Source organism: Gobius niger (assembly GCF_951799975.1).
Source record: "Gobius niger genome assembly, chromosome: 18".
Classification (NCBI taxonomy): Eukaryota; Metazoa; Chordata; class Actinopteri; order Gobiiformes; family Gobiidae; genus Gobius; species Gobius niger.
Window position 1 is genome coordinate 29,764,717 of NC_136869.1, and position 16,359 is coordinate 29,781,075.

General features: G+C 42.6%; 1 protein-coding gene across 5 annotated transcripts in view; it reads left to right on the forward strand.

The window, feature by feature from the left end:
• arhgef4 (Rho guanine nucleotide exchange factor (GEF) 4) overlaps positions 1–16,359 on the forward strand; it is a 162,824-nt gene that overhangs the window by 76,803 nt on the left and 69,662 nt on the right. For 4 of the 5 annotated variants that reach the window (XM_079575895.1, XM_079575893.1, XM_079575894.1 and 1 more), the window contains one exon: positions 160–289. In XM_079575895.1, the coding sequence (XP_079432021.1) occupies positions 160–289 (130 nt within the window). Of the gene's footprint in view, positions 1–159; positions 290–6,563; positions 7,153–16,359 lie in introns of those variants that run through there. The other variant, XM_079575897.1, reaches the window with a different exon arrangement.

The window sequence follows — 16,359 nt, forward strand, 5'->3', positions numbered from 1 at the left end:
CACATTGAAATGGTTCGCTCTGTTAAACACTACTGATTTGAAAAATACACATGACGTTCACATGATTATCAATATCACTATACTCATCTTCACGCTTTGAACATTGTTATCCATATGGACATGAGTTCTGATTCATTTGTACCCCCTGTTCCTGCCCAGGCCCCCTCTGGACCTCCCCTGGTGCACACGGGCCCCTTCAGAGCCACCCAGCTGAGGGCCCACAGCTGGTCCCAGAGCACCCCCTTGGGCCTGGACTGCCTGGGCTGGAGGAGGCAGCTCTCCTGCTCTGGTGAGTAATACTTTTAACCATCCATATGTTGCGGAGAGGCATCTTGGTCACTGCGGGCTGGAGCTGGGAGACTTTAGAGTCGTTCTTTTTTGTTTTTGGAAAATCCTGGTTGGAAAATTTGCCATTTTTTATCACACTAGTTCATGAAAGACTATATTGCAGAAAAAAGTAACCTTGCTCATTTTTATTGACCATAGCTACCACACAGCAGAGAACTTTTGCGCCTTTTGACCAAGGTTAAGCCCTTTTTCTTGTGCAAATACCTGGAGAAGGCGACTCATGCTCTTACCAGCTCTTGGCTGGACTATTGTAACGCTCTCTTCTCTGGTTTCCCATATTTGAAAGCTAATTGCATCATCATTTTTTTCATGTGTTTCATTCACATTTTTGTTGCTTTTTTGTAACTGTTCTGTTGCGTTTTTGTAACTTTTTTTTTTTTTCTATTTTTATTTGTTCTTTTTGTCTTTTTTGTCATATTTTTGTCACTTTTTTGCTATGTTTTTGTTATATTTTTATTTATTTTTTCTGGTGTCCTTTTTGTTGCATTTTCATCCCCGTTTACGTCTCGTTTTCATCGCTATTTTGGTGCTTATTTTCAAGAAGCTTTTTGAAGAAGCCAAACAGGAGGTTAAAGACTCATCTCCTCAAACTGGCCTTTAATACCGAGGACGTATTTGGAACACTTTGGTCTTCCTGGTGTTGTTGGAAAGTAAATAAACTTTGATTGATTTAATTTTTTTTACTTTGGTAGAAGTTTAACGTAGAGAAACAAATGACTTTTACTGCTTGTTCCAGTCTTTGGCAGAAAGATAGAAAGAGAAGTTCAGACTATCGCTGTATGTGGAATATTAAGGCGAATAGAGCAAACACAACATTTAGAGATAACAAAACTGTTGCTTAGATTACTGACTTAAATATGAGAGAAAAATATATTGCAAAATGTCCCATATTTTCGGCAACAAAATCTAAATTATGGCGAGAGCCAGGTTTGAATTTATGTAGGTTTTTGTCTCCAGTCCTTATCAGAGGAGATTCTTGGATCTTAGTTTTAGTTTTGAATTAGCTGTTTTTTAATGAAATATCTGTATCAATTCCAATTTTAGGTTTTTTTTGGGGGTTCAAAACCTATTAAATCAGGCTTGGAATCACCGGCGGCGCCAGGGGGGGGTCTGAAGACCCTCCCAAAAAACGCCTTGACCCCCCTACCCAGTGGTGTAGTCTACGTGTTCTAACTGAACATAACCAGGCTGAAACACAATGGTTTCGATTCAGAATTGTGCACAAACAACAATGATGGATAATATCTCAGGGCCTGGACACCCCTTTAAAATGTGCCAAATGGTTGAGCCCACACTCCGGCGTTCAGTACCGCGCGCTTCAACAAATGCATGATTGAGGGAGGCGAGCTCCTCAATGCAATGACACAGAGTTAGGAAAGACAAATAGTCTAGCGATCGCTCTTGGCTCTTATGTTACAGTATAATAACGGGTCTGAGATGTAACTTTCTGTGATAAATGACAAACATGAGCTGAGGCGAGTGCCTCCCTCTCTGCCCTCACTGCTGCTGCTGCTGGTGCAGACTTAAGCGAGTGCCTCCCTCTCTGTCCTCACTGCTGCTGCTGATGCTGGTGCAGACTGAGGCGAGTGCCTCCCTCTCTGTCCTCACTGCTGCTGCTGGTGCAGACTGAGGCGAGTGCCTCCCTCTCTGCCCTCACTGCTGCTGCTGCTGGTGCAGACTTAAGCGAGTGCCTCCCTCTCTGTCCTCACTGCTGCTGCTGATGCTGGTGCAGACTGAGGCGAGTGCCTCCCTCTCTGTCCTCACTGCTGCTGCTGATGCTGGTGCAGACTGAGGCGAGTGCCTCCCTCTCTGTCCTCACTGCTGCTGCTGCTGCCGGTGCAGACTGAGGCGAGTGCCTCCCTCTCTGTCCTCACTGCTGATGCTGCTGCAGACTGAGGCGAGTGCCTCCCTCTCTGTCCTCACTGCTGCTGCTGATGCTGCTGCAGACTGAGGCGAGTGCCTCCCTCTCTGCCCTCACTAGTGCTGCTGCTGGTGCAGACTGAGGCGAGTGCCTCCCTCTCTGCCCTCACTGCTGCTGCTGCTGCCGGTGCAGACTGAGGCGAGTGCCTCCCTCTCTGCCCTCACTGCTGCTGCTGCTGCTGGTGCAGACTGAGGCGAGTGCCTCCCTCTCTGTCCTCACTGCTGATGCTGCTGCCGGTGCAGACTGAGGCGAGTGCCTCCCTCTCTGCCCTCACTGCTGCTGCTGCTGCTGGTGCAGACTGAGGCGAGTGCCTCCCTCTCTGTCCTCACTGCTGATGCTGCTGCCGGTGCAGACTGAGGCGAGTGCCTCCCTCTCTGCCCTCACTGCTGCTGCTGCTGCTGCAGACTGAGGCAGAGCGTGCTCTCTGGCACCTCTCCACTTCTCTCCTCATTTTAATCACTGAAATTTCTCTTTGCTTTTATCTGTTGACTGCCATCAGGCCAAAACAGTGACAAAGGCCATCGGTCGCGCCCGCTATTTCCGCTGAATTAATTATGGAAATTAGCCGCGAACATTCAGACTCGTTCATTATAAATGCGCAGCTTAGTGAAAATGTATGGGATGGCCCGTGCCAACATTACCAGAACAGGCTGAAGCTTTGGTCTTTGTGTTCATAAAGTGGCCACAACTCTGGAATACAAAGCCATGAGGCAACATAGTGTATGAATTAATATAAACGTTTTGAAGCTGTTTAATCTCTATTTCTTACATCTACACTGCGTTCCAAATTATTATGCAAATGACATTTTCCTAAGATTTTCTAAATTGTCAACTCAAATGAGAGTTTTCAAGTCTTTAGCTGGTAGGGGATCATTTAAATGTGGTGTAAAACATTTCCTAGTGATAACAGTATTTTTTTCAAAAATAAATATAGTAAACACCTCAAAATCCACTATTCCAAATTATTATGCAACTCATTGTTTCAATACATTTTAAAGCTTGTAATTAACTGAAAATGGTCATTTGTTGAATTTGTAGCATTAGGAGGTCATATTTACTGAAATCAAAAGTTATTTCAATCAAAAAAATATTAACAGGTCAAGTTACATTTTACCATAGGAGCCCTTGTGTGATAGCAGCTTCAAAATTCTTAAATCCATTAAACTTGTGAGTTTTTGGACAGTTTCTGCTTGGATTTCTTAGCAGGATGTTAGAATAGCCTCCCAGAGCTGCTGTTTGGATGAAAACTGCCTCCCACCCTCATAGAAGATTTTTTTGTTGAGGCTCCAAAGGTTCTCAATAGGGCTGAGGTCAGGGGAGGAGGGGGTCCACATCATGAGTTTCTCTCCTTTTATGCCCATAGCAGCCAGTGATGCAGAGGTTTTCTTTACAGCAGGACATGGTGCGTTGTCATGATCAAGAGGATCTTGTTCGGGAAAACACGGCTCTTCTTTTTGTAGCATAGAAGACAGTGGTCAGTCAGAAACTCCACATATATTTCAAAGGTCATTTTCACACCTTCAGGGAGCCTAAAAGGGCCTAATGGGGCCGACCAGCTCTCTCCTTATGATTCTGGCCCAAAACATGACTCCGCCCCCTCTTTACTGACGTCACAGCCTTGTTGGGACATTGTGGCCATTCACCAACTATCCACTACTCCATTGATCTGACCATCCAGGGTCACACGGCCTCATCAGTGAACAAGACTGTTTGAAAATGAGTCTTCATGTATTTCTGAGCCACTGCAGCCATTTCTGTTCATCAATTAACCGTTTAGGGGAGGCCCGGATAGAAGGTTTATGCACAACTGCAGCCTCTGGAGGGTCTGACACCTTGATGTTCGGGAGACTCCAGAGGCACCAGCAGCTTCAAATACCTGTATGCTGCTTTGTGGCATCTGTTCTCCTAATCTGATGTGTTTGTCTGGCAGAAACCGTCCATATTGTGCCTTTATCGGCACAAACCTGTGTGTGCTCTGAATCATCCAATCTCTTATCAGTATGATGATCATGCTTAATCTTTCATGAAATATCGAAGGTTTTCATACCTAGACCAAGGCATTCAACTATTTCACGCTTTTTCTTTCCCATATTGCTTGAAAATGATGATCTGCATAATAAAGTGGAACATCCTTTTTCAGTAGTTTTTTCCCTTAACTGGGCTTAACCTGAAAACTAATTATCCCAGGTCTCTGAGATTAATGTCAGTGATTCATAGAGCCCCAAGACACGACACCATCCATGAGTTTCATTATTGTTTTTTGTTTTTTTACCTTTTTGACACAAAAATCCAATTTGCATAATAATTTGGAACGCAGTGTAATATACTTGCGTCCCCAGTAGCCTGGCAAAAGCCAGACTGACTTCATTTATGTATTTACAAATACATTAAAAGACTGTCTGGAATTGTGGTAATATAGGACGCAATTTCCAAATCGAACTGGAGGCGGGGGTTAACGATCGCAGTTTGAACGAGAGCGAACCAATCAAACACAAAGCGACTTCCGCTTTGCGTTCACGTCCTCCGCCATGATAGTTTGTAGTCGAGTAAATGCTCCGGGGAAAGCCCTCAGAGCAGCTTCTTTCTGTGGCTTTAACGACAAGTCCAGCTCATTTAAAACAGAAGAAAGGGCACTGGTAAATCGTAGATCGCTGTGTCACGGCCGCCGCCATCTTCTCTGTTTTGGTTGCGGGAGGAGCGCAGGTGTTTATGGGAAATCCTAGCGCGGAAGATGACGCACTGGTAACTCCCGCCTCCCGCGCTATGATTGGCTCAGCCTGGTTTTGCCGGAGTCAGCAAGATTCAAATCACACAATTCCACACTGTATCCCCATGTATCTCTTAACATGGAGGATCAGTCTGGCTTGTGCCAGGATACGTCCCCAGTACAACCCCCTGTTTCATGTGATATCTTTCAAGTCTACCTAAAACTAATCATTTAAATAGGCCGACTAAAAGTGGACAAATGTAAACTTCTGTAGCCCATTTCACAATTAAGGTTAAAGTTTGTACCTGGGGACCAGAATTTGGTCACACCCCTGCTCAACAGACTGGAGATTTAAGAGGAGCAGAGAAGAGGACGGGTGGCACAGTAGCGCCAGAGGGGAACCTATTGTACATATTTTTAGTTGTAGAGGAATCAGGAGTGTCTGGAGGAAACCTACGCAGATACAGGGATAACATCAACTCCACACAGAAAGGCCTTGTCCAGGTGGGAATCGAACCCGGGACACCTTCTTGCGGGGAACATGCCACATGCTGCATTTTATTTATTTATTTATTTATTTGATTTATTTATTTATTTATTTGATAGGGACAATGCATATTGATGAACAGTTGCACATGAGCACTGTAAATATGCCAGATTATAACAGGGATGCTAGTTTCTGAGAGTTCACTCAGAGTGGGGCCGGATGAAAATCACATTCTCTTAGAAAGACGATCTTTAGTTGAGCGATGCGTTAACAAGTAATAAAACCTTGTTTATTTGCAAATCTTTGAAAAGGAGATCATGACTTTCAAGCTGTGAACGGTGTCTCAAATGGTTTGAAGTACATGTGTCAGTGAATAGATGCTGATACATAGACAAATTAGCAATGTTTTTATGTGGCTCGTCTGCTGAGATTGTACCCACTGCACCACTATGGCTTGTCCAGAAGATGGCGCCATTAATGTTGACTTCACAGGCCATAGAAACCAGGGGTACGTTTGGAATTGAATCATTACTTTTTACTGAGTTTATTTGTAATATAATTTTTATATAGTATTTTTTTTAATCTGGAAAAAAAATCTTTTACTCTTTATATTTTGCTCAAATTCAGCTCACTGTGCATCATTAAAGTGTTTGGTGACAATCATTGATGGTTTTGCATGCTGGATTGACTCCAGAAAGAGCAGCTGTACTCAAATACAAATACAAATACAAATACATTCATGATCATCCTTAGAGGACTGAGCATTGAAACATTCAAAGATTAAGATTTTATTTGTCAATTCATTTGTTGTGGAGCGGGGGGTGGAAGCGCAGGGAAGGGAGGGAGTTCAGCTTCCAGATAGCCCGGTGCATAAAACTGTTCTTCAGTCGATGTCTAGATGAATGGTTTGATTGCCTTTAATCTTGCAATAATTGGACAGTTTGGAACCACACTTCATTGTGAAAGATCTTTTATTTAAACAGACAGAAGACATAAAAGTAATCAAATAAATAAATCCTTGGTTGATTGGTTGTTGTGTGTACATAAGTGAGTCAGGGAGAGAGGAGGAGCTCTGTCACTCTCCTCCCTCCAGCAGCCTGGATTCATCACCGTCCCTACACGGTCGCTGCCAGCAGAACAAGCAGCGCCAGCAAACCCCCCTGCAGGACCCCCGCTGATGTCAGCCTGAAGAGATCGAGAGAGAGAGGAAGAGAGAGAGGGGAGCTGCATGTGCGCTGGGAGGAGACTGGCAGTCAAGGCTGAAGGTAAATGCAGATCGAGCCGTGGAGGAAGCAGAAGCTACGTTTACCTGCTTTATCAACACGCCACTGTCAGCTGCTCCTGCCCCCTCCCTGCCTCTCCGCTGCTCGCTGGTGTCTGTAACTTGTGTGGTGCGGATGCGGACTCTTCAGCAGGGCTCGCATGGGGGCGTTCCTCTGCCCGGGAGCAGCTACGGCAGCATCGGGAGCGGCAGCAGCTCGGGCCTGTCCCCCGGGTCCGACTCTGACGGTGGTGGCGGCGGTGAAGGCTGTCCCGTGGGCAAAGGGCCAGGGCTGCGGGACGGCGTTACCCCGGGGGTGAGCTCTGCCGTCGGGGGGAGTTGCGGAGGAGGTGGAGGCAGCCTGGGTGGAACTCTGAGAGGCGTCCTGTCCCGGTATTGGAGTCTGGAGAGTCTGCACTCAACCACAGGTATGAGCCGTGCAGAGGTGCTGGAGTAAGGACGGATGCTTCTGATTGTACAGTGTACACATGTGCACTACAGAGACTGACTGAAACACAATACCATCACGAGCTAAATACATGCCTCTGAACCAAATCAACCATTTCCTTCAAATCATTAGTAACTTCTCATTGAAAAAAGGGGGAGCTGTACTACCAGTTATTAATTTGAGTGAGCAATTCACTTTTTTCAAAATTCATATTCTTTTATCAAAATAAACGATTTTCTCAGCTGAACATTCTATGACATTCATATAAGTTTCCAGCCCCATCTCCTCAGGCGCCAGTGTGAGGGGTTGCGGTAGTGGTTAGAGGGACAAGAGCTGTCTACCCGAAAGGCAGCTGTGGCTATATATGTAGCTTGCCACTACCCAGTAAGGAGTGAAACGCTTTGAGTGTCTATGCGCGATACCCATAAGAGTCTCTGTCCCTTCCCTTCAAGAAGCCAAACTGTTGTAAAACCTAAACAAACGCGCCAATGTTCCATCAAGCTGAGCTGCTTTGTCGACCCGAGCTGAAAGTATATGTGCAAGTCTTAGTTTCTCATAGAAAAGATTTACTACTTTTAAACTTTGCTCTACATTTTATTACAATTGACCTGCTTTATAATGAATGAGAAAACTACTTTTTTAAAGCCTTGACAGGTAAATTGTTTTAGCAGCACCTCCTTTACTAATTCATTGTAGAATAGGTGCCTATTTCCGCAAGAAAATACATGAACTTATTTGGCTCCACTCAATAAGGCAGGTTGTTTCGGCAAAACCGGCAACAAATTCGGGGATGTCAGGAAGGTTGTTTTCTTGACATCTCGGCTTTTTAAGACATGTAATATTTACTGCTATACTATTACTACTATTTACTATTTGTACATTTGAGGTTATAGCAAATCTGGATGGTTAGGTTTGATGGGGCCAAATTTGGTTGCGATTTAGATAAATCATCAGTTCAACCCAGATGAATGTCACCAAGAATAACAAGCGCCTTAAGTTCATGTCTTTGATTATGTCAAACAGCTGCTGTGAAGTAGCCAGGCTGACATTTGGCTTGTATGTGATTCAGACTCAGTTGAAAGCAAGAATACACTTTACAGTGTGTAGCTCAGCCACATAGAGAGCAGCACTCCAGTTCTGTCAGTCCAGTCCGTAAGTGAGAGAGTCTGATATTGATGAGGTTAGCCAGGACTCGAATGTGCCCGCCTCACACCCCAGTGAAAAAGAAGACATAAATAGTTTTCTGCTACAGTTTGAATTAACACCGACAGTGACAGACCCGTAATGTTTCATAAAACAACTACAGTGCCTCTCGAAAGTATTCATACACCTTGAACTTTTGCATATTTTGTCATGTTTACAACCCTAAACATAAAGATTTTATTTTGATTTTTTTTACTGAACGTTCACACACAAGTAACAGACAACTGTGAAGTGAAAGCAAAATGATACATGATTCTGTTATTTTTTAAAAAATAGAAAAGTGAAAAGTGGGGCGTGCATAAGTATTCATACAGCATGAATTAATACTTTGTGGGACCCCCTTTTGCTGCAATAACAGCAGTCTTTTGGGTCTGACTCTACAAGATTTGCACATGTAGAGACTGACATTTTAGCCCATTCCTCTTTACAAAACAACTCAAGCTCTGTCACATTAGAAGGAGAGCGTTTGTGAACAGCAGTTTTCAGATTTTTCCACAGATTTTCAATAGGATTTAGGTCAGGACTTTGACTGGGCCATTCTAACACATTAATATGTTTGTTTTTAAACCATTCCATTGTAGATTTATCTTTGTGTTTAGGGTCATTGTCCTGCTGAAGGTGAATCTCCGCCCCAGCCTCAGTTCTCTTGTGACTCCAGCAGGTTTTCCTCCAAAATGTCTCTATATTTGGCTCCATCCATCTTCACAACTATTCTTAAAGTCTCCCCAGTCCCCGCTGAGGAAAAGCAGACCCACAGCATGATGCTCCCCCCCGTATATTTGACATTGGGGATGGTGCACTCAGGACGATGAGCAGTGTCAGGTTTGCTCCATACATAACGTTTTGCATTTGGGCCAAAAAGTTACATTTTTCTCTCATCTGACCAAAGCTCCTTCTTCCACATGGAGCTGTGTCCTCCATATGACTTCTAGCAAACTTCAAACAGGATTTTTTATGGCCTCCTTTCAATAATGGCTTTCTTCTTCCACTCGCCCATGAAGGCCAGATTTGTGTAGATACGACTTATAGTTGTCCCATGTACAGATTCCCCCAGCTCAGCGGCAGGACATCACAGCTCCTCCAGAGTTATCTTGGGGCACTTGGTTACATTTCTTACCAGTGTCTCCTTGTTCAGTTTGTTAGTTTACGTGAACGGCCATGTCTTGGTAAGTTAGCACTGGTGCTTTACTCTTTCCATTTCTGAATGATGGATTGAACAGTTGCTCCGTGAGATGTTTAAATCTTGGGAAATCTTTGTGTAACTTAACGCTGCTTTAAAGTTCTCCACAGCTTTATCCCTGACCTCTCTGGTGCTCCTTGGCCTTCATGATGTTGTTTAGTGACCAATACACTCCGACCATAGCTCTGAGGGCCTAAAAGAACAGCTGAAACTATACTGAGAGTAGATTACACACAGGTGGCCTCTATTTAACCGTTAGGCCAAGGAGTGAACATTCTGGAGTCATTAGGAATGTTATAAAGGCAATTTAATGCACTCAGAAAATGCTGTATGAATACTTATGCACGCCTCACTTTTCACTTTTATATTTTTTGACAAATAACGGAATCATGGATCAATTTGCTTTCACTTCACAGTTGTCTGTTACTTGTGTGTGAACGTTCAGTAAAAAAAATCTTATGTTTAGGGTTGTAAACATGACAAAATGAATACTTTCGAGAGGCACTGTATGTGTCCTGCTTCAGTGCTCAGGATTAGCATAAAGTCTCATATAAAAATACAAAAGTACACTACACTAAACATGTCTAAATTGCCTGAACAATTTGCTCGGATAAATCCGGCATATTTACAGCACTAGTTCTGTTCATTAATGTGTGTTGTCCTTTTCAAATAAATTAATAAATGAAAATAATAATCCACAAAGCATGTTCCTCGGCTCCTCCCACAGAGGCACAGTGCCCAGGCACCTTTACCTCACCCTACTCCTCTGGCCCTGATCTACCCCCAGCCATGATGTGATGGCTCTGTACTTCATTTTAAGATCATTTTATCACATTAATGACTTCTTGACGCTTACACTGTTTGCCCTTATGGCCTGATCAAAGGCGAGCATTAAAACTGTTTTTTCAGCAGATATTGTTTCACTAGAGCAATATTAAAAAAAATAATTGAAAAAGCACCACCTGTGCACCAGTTTAGGAACAAAACCTCCTGTCTGTTTCCTTTGACCTGATTTGCTTTACCATATTTAGTGTCTTGTGGGGCTTGTGACAGGGAAGTTATATCTTTTTTTCCCAGTCCAAAACTGTTACCCCTTGCCGATGGCGCAGATTGGCAGCCTCGCTTTTGTCAGTCCGTCCCATGGCAGGGTAGTAGTTTACTATCTCCGAGTGTGGAGTGAATGAATAGTGTACAGTGTAGCGCTTGGAGAAACTTGTGACACAGGCTTGTAAACCCTGTAAGCAAGTTTTTGAAGTATTACGTGCCAAGGAAAACCAAACATCATGAATTAAACCATTTTTAGGTCTTAATCAAGAGAATGTGGCTTTAATCTTTAGATATTTAAACGCTTTTAGTTTCCTGTTGTGGTTAAGATGGAGGACAGTTGTTTCTGTGTTGTTAGATATGTTTAATATCTGTCGGATTACAGAGTCTGGTACTGCAGCTGAATGGGATCAGAAATCACTTTGAAGATATCACATCGAATCTTTTACTGTAGATCACTGACATAAATATAAGAAAAATCATGCAAATCAATAATGCGATGCAAAGTGTCTTTGAGTGTCCGGAAATGTCCCTTTTTTCTCTGGGGGCCACATTTTCATTCCTGACTGTGATGGGGGGCTGGGCCGGGTTGGCTATAACATAGAATTGTATGACCCAGACCCAAATGCAGCAGGCCTCATTGTGATGTAGAGATTCGCCAGCCTGGCACAGTCATCCCCACTACTTTATCCACAAGATCTTCATCCACAAGAGAAGTCTTCACACTTTGTTTTAATTTGAAATACCACAGGTATTCCATTTATTTGTATAACCAGAGTTCCCTTTGGCACATCCCCTAGCCTAGCCCATTTCTGTTGACAGCTACAATACGTCACTATCACAAAAAAGCAATCATACATATCCAGAAGTAGCAACTCTTTTGAATCAATATTGTGTGTACGTGGACGATATGATCTGTAGCGTCCCGAGTGTAGCCGATGCCACACAAACTTTTCTTTGCGCGCAAAACATAACTTGGACTCTCCTGGAATGAGTTTGTGCAAATGGAGTATTAACTCATGTGAATTTGGTTTGCCTGGTCATTGTAGGTGCAGAGAAACTCACTGCATTGAGCGCATCCTTCTTGTTGGGACACACCTTCTCGGCCACAGCAAGGATGCATTCTCTCCCATCAGTAAATGGCTTTCCGGCTTTCGCTAGTAGGTGGGCAGCAGCCTGGTTGATTTGTGTGTGGCGATGGAAGACACTCCGTTGGGCTGCTATCCCATCTTTCAGAATCCATTTTTCTCTTGTTTGTCCACGCAAGCTGGCATAGTCTTTGTGGCAGGTTTTGTATTGATGACGTAAATTATACTCTTTAAAAAACGCCAGTTTCTTTACAGATGAGACAAATGATGCCACAGACAGCGTGTGGAGGGGGCGTGTCTGAAAGGGTCAGAGGTTCTTAAAGAGACAGAGGCCTATTTCAAGACATTCACTACAGCCATTTTGAGAGAGCAATTTTATACAAGGCAGTTATTCTAATTTACTGCATTGACAGACCAACAGAAGGTTTGGTCATCATTGTAGTGTGATATAGACTGGTGCTATGTGATTGAAAAAAACACAATACCCTCTCTTTAACACACAGTTCTCTGCACCTGCCTTGTCTGTCAGGTGACAAAAATTTGGCAAATATAAATGGCTTTTTTATAACAAAGTATAATTCTGATAAAATACAAGATACAGACTAGTTTTTTGCCAAAAAGCGTTTAAAAAAAAATAGGCCATAACCATTTTTGGGAATTGCCTCATCGGGCCGGTTCAAGTGGTGAGGGGCAGAGGGGTTGGGGGACCCGCGGGCCTTAGTTTGAGAACCCCTCATCTAAACCCTACTGAGAATCTGTGCTGCATCGTTAAACATGGAAGAGTGGAACCTGGGAAACTTTGGTGAAGGGTCAGAAATGGAAATTACTGCTGGCAGGGTGACTTTGAGCCCAATTTGGATTTTCTCTGAGGGGTTCAGATTGTAGCGAAGCGTTATTACTTAAGTACTGTCCAATGGAAAGATATAATGACGTGTTTGCAGAAATATTAGAGGTGTACGACTTTTGTTATACTGTAGTTTGAAGTACTGCACACTCTGAAAATAACCTCAAACTGCAAGGTTTTGCAGTGAAATATGAAATGCTGCCTTCTCTGCTTATTTTTCGAGGGCAGTCTCTGGCTAATCAGAGGCCAGCAGTCTGTTTCAAAAGTTTAAATTCAAGATTCAAAAGATGTTATTGTGGATTCAAAATAATTTAATTTCTCTCAAGTCCTTGGACACAGGGAGGCAGGGAAGGGAGAGAGTTCAGCGTCCTGATTGCCTGGTGTATAAACCTGTTCAGTCGACTGGACCTGGGCCGTGGATTTTGCAAACTCCTTCCTGAAGGCATTACCTTGAAGAGACTGTGTACAGTCACCATTTTTTGTAATGTGTATAACATCATACATATAAACTAATAATTAAAAGTAAACATATACGGTAATACACGTACACAAACTAATAATATACTGCAGCGGAGATGGTAATGACAACAGTGAAGTAGTAAGATCGCAGAATACCAATTACTGTCCATAATTGTGACTAGGACTCTCAGCAAGGAGTGGCATTTGTAATTCTTTGTCTTCTTATAATACATTTCAAAAACAAGATGGTTGATACAGATGTGCTGTTATTCTTTCTGTTCAGTTTATAATCAATCTGACTATATATGATCTGTAAATGTCACCAGTCTGGACTCTGTAGTAAGTTTGTTGTCAAATGCAGCTACAGGCTCTTTCCCTATCAGTGCTGTTTTAAGGTTTAAGTTGCTAATTGTACGGGAGAAAGTATTTGCAATATGATTAAAGATGATTCATATATCCATGCGCCTGGTTATGGATATTGTTGTGTTGCTTGATCATAGAAGGTGATCAGGAGTTTTCTTTTCTTTCAACAGTTATTTTGTAAATGGGAAACTGAGGATGAAATTTTGTTCAATGTCTAGTTAATGTGAAACTCAAAGACTACTAGTAGTAATCCATCTGTACATTTTGTTGTCCTTGATGCTGTTTTTCTTCAGAATCGAACAGAGGTGGGTAGAGTAGCCAAAATATTTACTCAAATAAGAGTAACTTCATTATGAAGTCATCTTACTCGAGCTGACAATTACTCATGTGAAAGAAACAAAAAAAAAATACTTTAAATTGTTACTTGAGTACTGTGCGTTTCTGTTTGAGTGAAAGAGTCTGATTTATTTTCAATGACGCCATATAGTGTGCGAAACAAAACACAAATCATGTGGAAAATGTCAACAAAATGACAGAACATACTGAAAAGTAAAATAATTCTGAAGAACAAGGTGCACAAGATGAATTACATATGTTTAACAGATTGAAATGAAGCATTTGCTGCTTAAATAATTACTCACAGTGGAAAATGTAACTATTGTTTTTGCTCACATAGAACAGATACTTCATTGTAAATTTGCACAAGTGAAAGTAAAAAGTACTGTATGGAAAAGCTACTCTAAGAAGTAACATTTCTTCCAAAAAGTTACTCAAATACATGTACTTGAGTAAATGTAACTGAGTGCTACGTGCCTCTGGAATCGAATATGTTCTGAATATTATTTTGGATACACACGGTATAACCGGGAAATGTAAATGTTTATTACATTGATTACGGGGTAGACGTATATAAGCTTTCTAGCTTCAGCCTACTCCTTGTTTTTTGAGCCTATATAAATAGATAATGTCAACCTGTGTACATTGTAAAAAGTTAAGAATGTAAACTTCTCAAAAATAAACTAAACTAAACCGTCACCTCCACTCTTTTATACTTGTAAACTGAGGAGCAAGGAAAATAGATTTGATCATGATAGAATGATACAATACTTTTCTTTGTAAGGCTTTGCTTGGGCGACTGCCGTTCTACATCTGTAATTCAAACACACAGAGTGTTGACTCTTATTGTTTGTGTTCAAATGATCATTTGTTGCTCGCTGTTCCATTTGCTGCACAGAGCAGAGGGCTTTTGTTCACTCTGTCACCCTTCTACATTAAACATGTTGCAAAAAGACTGGTCCAGATTGAGTTGCAACTGTTTTTCATAATTTGTCATTCTAATTTGAGAATTGAAATTGTAACTGTGCCGCCTCTTGGCCAGGACTCCCTTGAAAAAGAGGTTTTAATCTCAATGGGGCTTTCTTTGTTAAATAAAGGTTCAATTAAATACATTTCATAAAATGGCATGTACACAGCTCGATGCCCTGCTGCATGACAGTCGGAGCTCTTACGTGCGCTTGCCCAGAGCAATGCCCGGGCCTGGCTCGTGCTCCTTTGGCCCCCCCAAATCTCTGCTTCGTCCTGTGCACAAGCATAGACAAGCGCCCTGGGTGTCTGAAAGCATCCATCACAAAGAGCAGACCCAGGCCTCCACAGGAATTAGGTCACGGTGGGACGTCCAGTCAGCCGGGGGAAAAGGCTGCTCGGTAAAGTTGTGACTGCAGTTAATTCCAGAAGTACAGAAGATGAGTGCTCAAGGCGTTTTTATGGAGTTTACTTTAGAAGTCCACACCAGGTTTGAAAAGAGGACTGTGACTGCACTGTGCACTTTAACTTCAGACGAGTACAGGATAGAACAGGATTATTGTCTTTTATTTGGCTCCAGATTCATTCATTAACCCACACCAACTAAAACAAAACCGCATTGTATCAGTTCTATAAAAACTAGTGGTAGGCCGTTATCGGCATTAACGTGCTGCGTTAACGCGAGACTCTTATCGGGCGATAAAAAAAATATCGCCGTTAATCTATTCTCAAAGCTGGGTTGGGAGCTGGGTCTAAAACTTTCACCGTGATATTTTATGGTCAGCACACATTACACAACTTTTATGCCCAATTTCGGACGCACAGGAGAAACGTGAGTGAATATAGTGTCTCCAAAGCGACACACAGAAGCAGCGGCCAATGACAGAGTGAAAAAAAGACAGAAAAACACCGCAGCGCCTCCCTCTTTCAAAACAGCGACATAAACAACTCATTTCATGGCCACAGCCCCACACGAAACAGCCCCACACGAAACAGCGCAACTTTATCACCAAAAGTTCACCAGAGCTGCCTTTTCCAGGTAAATTTCAGCCGCGAGCAGAGTTTAACCGCAGCACTTACTGAGTTTGGAGACGGACTTTTCCAGCTCCTTTTCTCCGAGTCCGTTAGCTTCTCTTTCTCCGCTCTCTGTCTCCTCCGCCTCATGTCCGTTTCTTTTTCTTATTAAATCCAAAGAAATACGTCCCACATCTTCATGTTGTCGAAGGTTTATCTCCATTTTGACAGAACTATCTCCAGGTTGAAGCTCGTAGTAGCAGCAGCTGCAGCAGCATGAACTGCGTTGTAGTGACAGTGATCACGTGACACTGTTGACAGTGTTGACCAATCAGGAGACGCGCACATGTTTCCCACGCTCACAAACAGAGGCCTATATTTTCTGATCTGGTAAAATGGCCCACATTACCCGTAAATAAATACTTGGGGACTCCTGCCACAACTGCCCCATGTTCTTTAGCAGGTCATAGTTGCAGAAGAGGAGATTTAGTTTGTCACAAAGCTACTGACTGTAAACAGTTGATCAGGACCTCTAATGTCGGCCTACAGTTCAACATTAATGTTTAACTGAATAAACAGTTAGTAACACAAGTGCATCTTCTTGAACATGAATTATTTTCATCACCAATTATCATATTAGAACGTTCTCATGCAGGTTGTGATGCATTTTGGAAACAGGAGTTGAGCCCC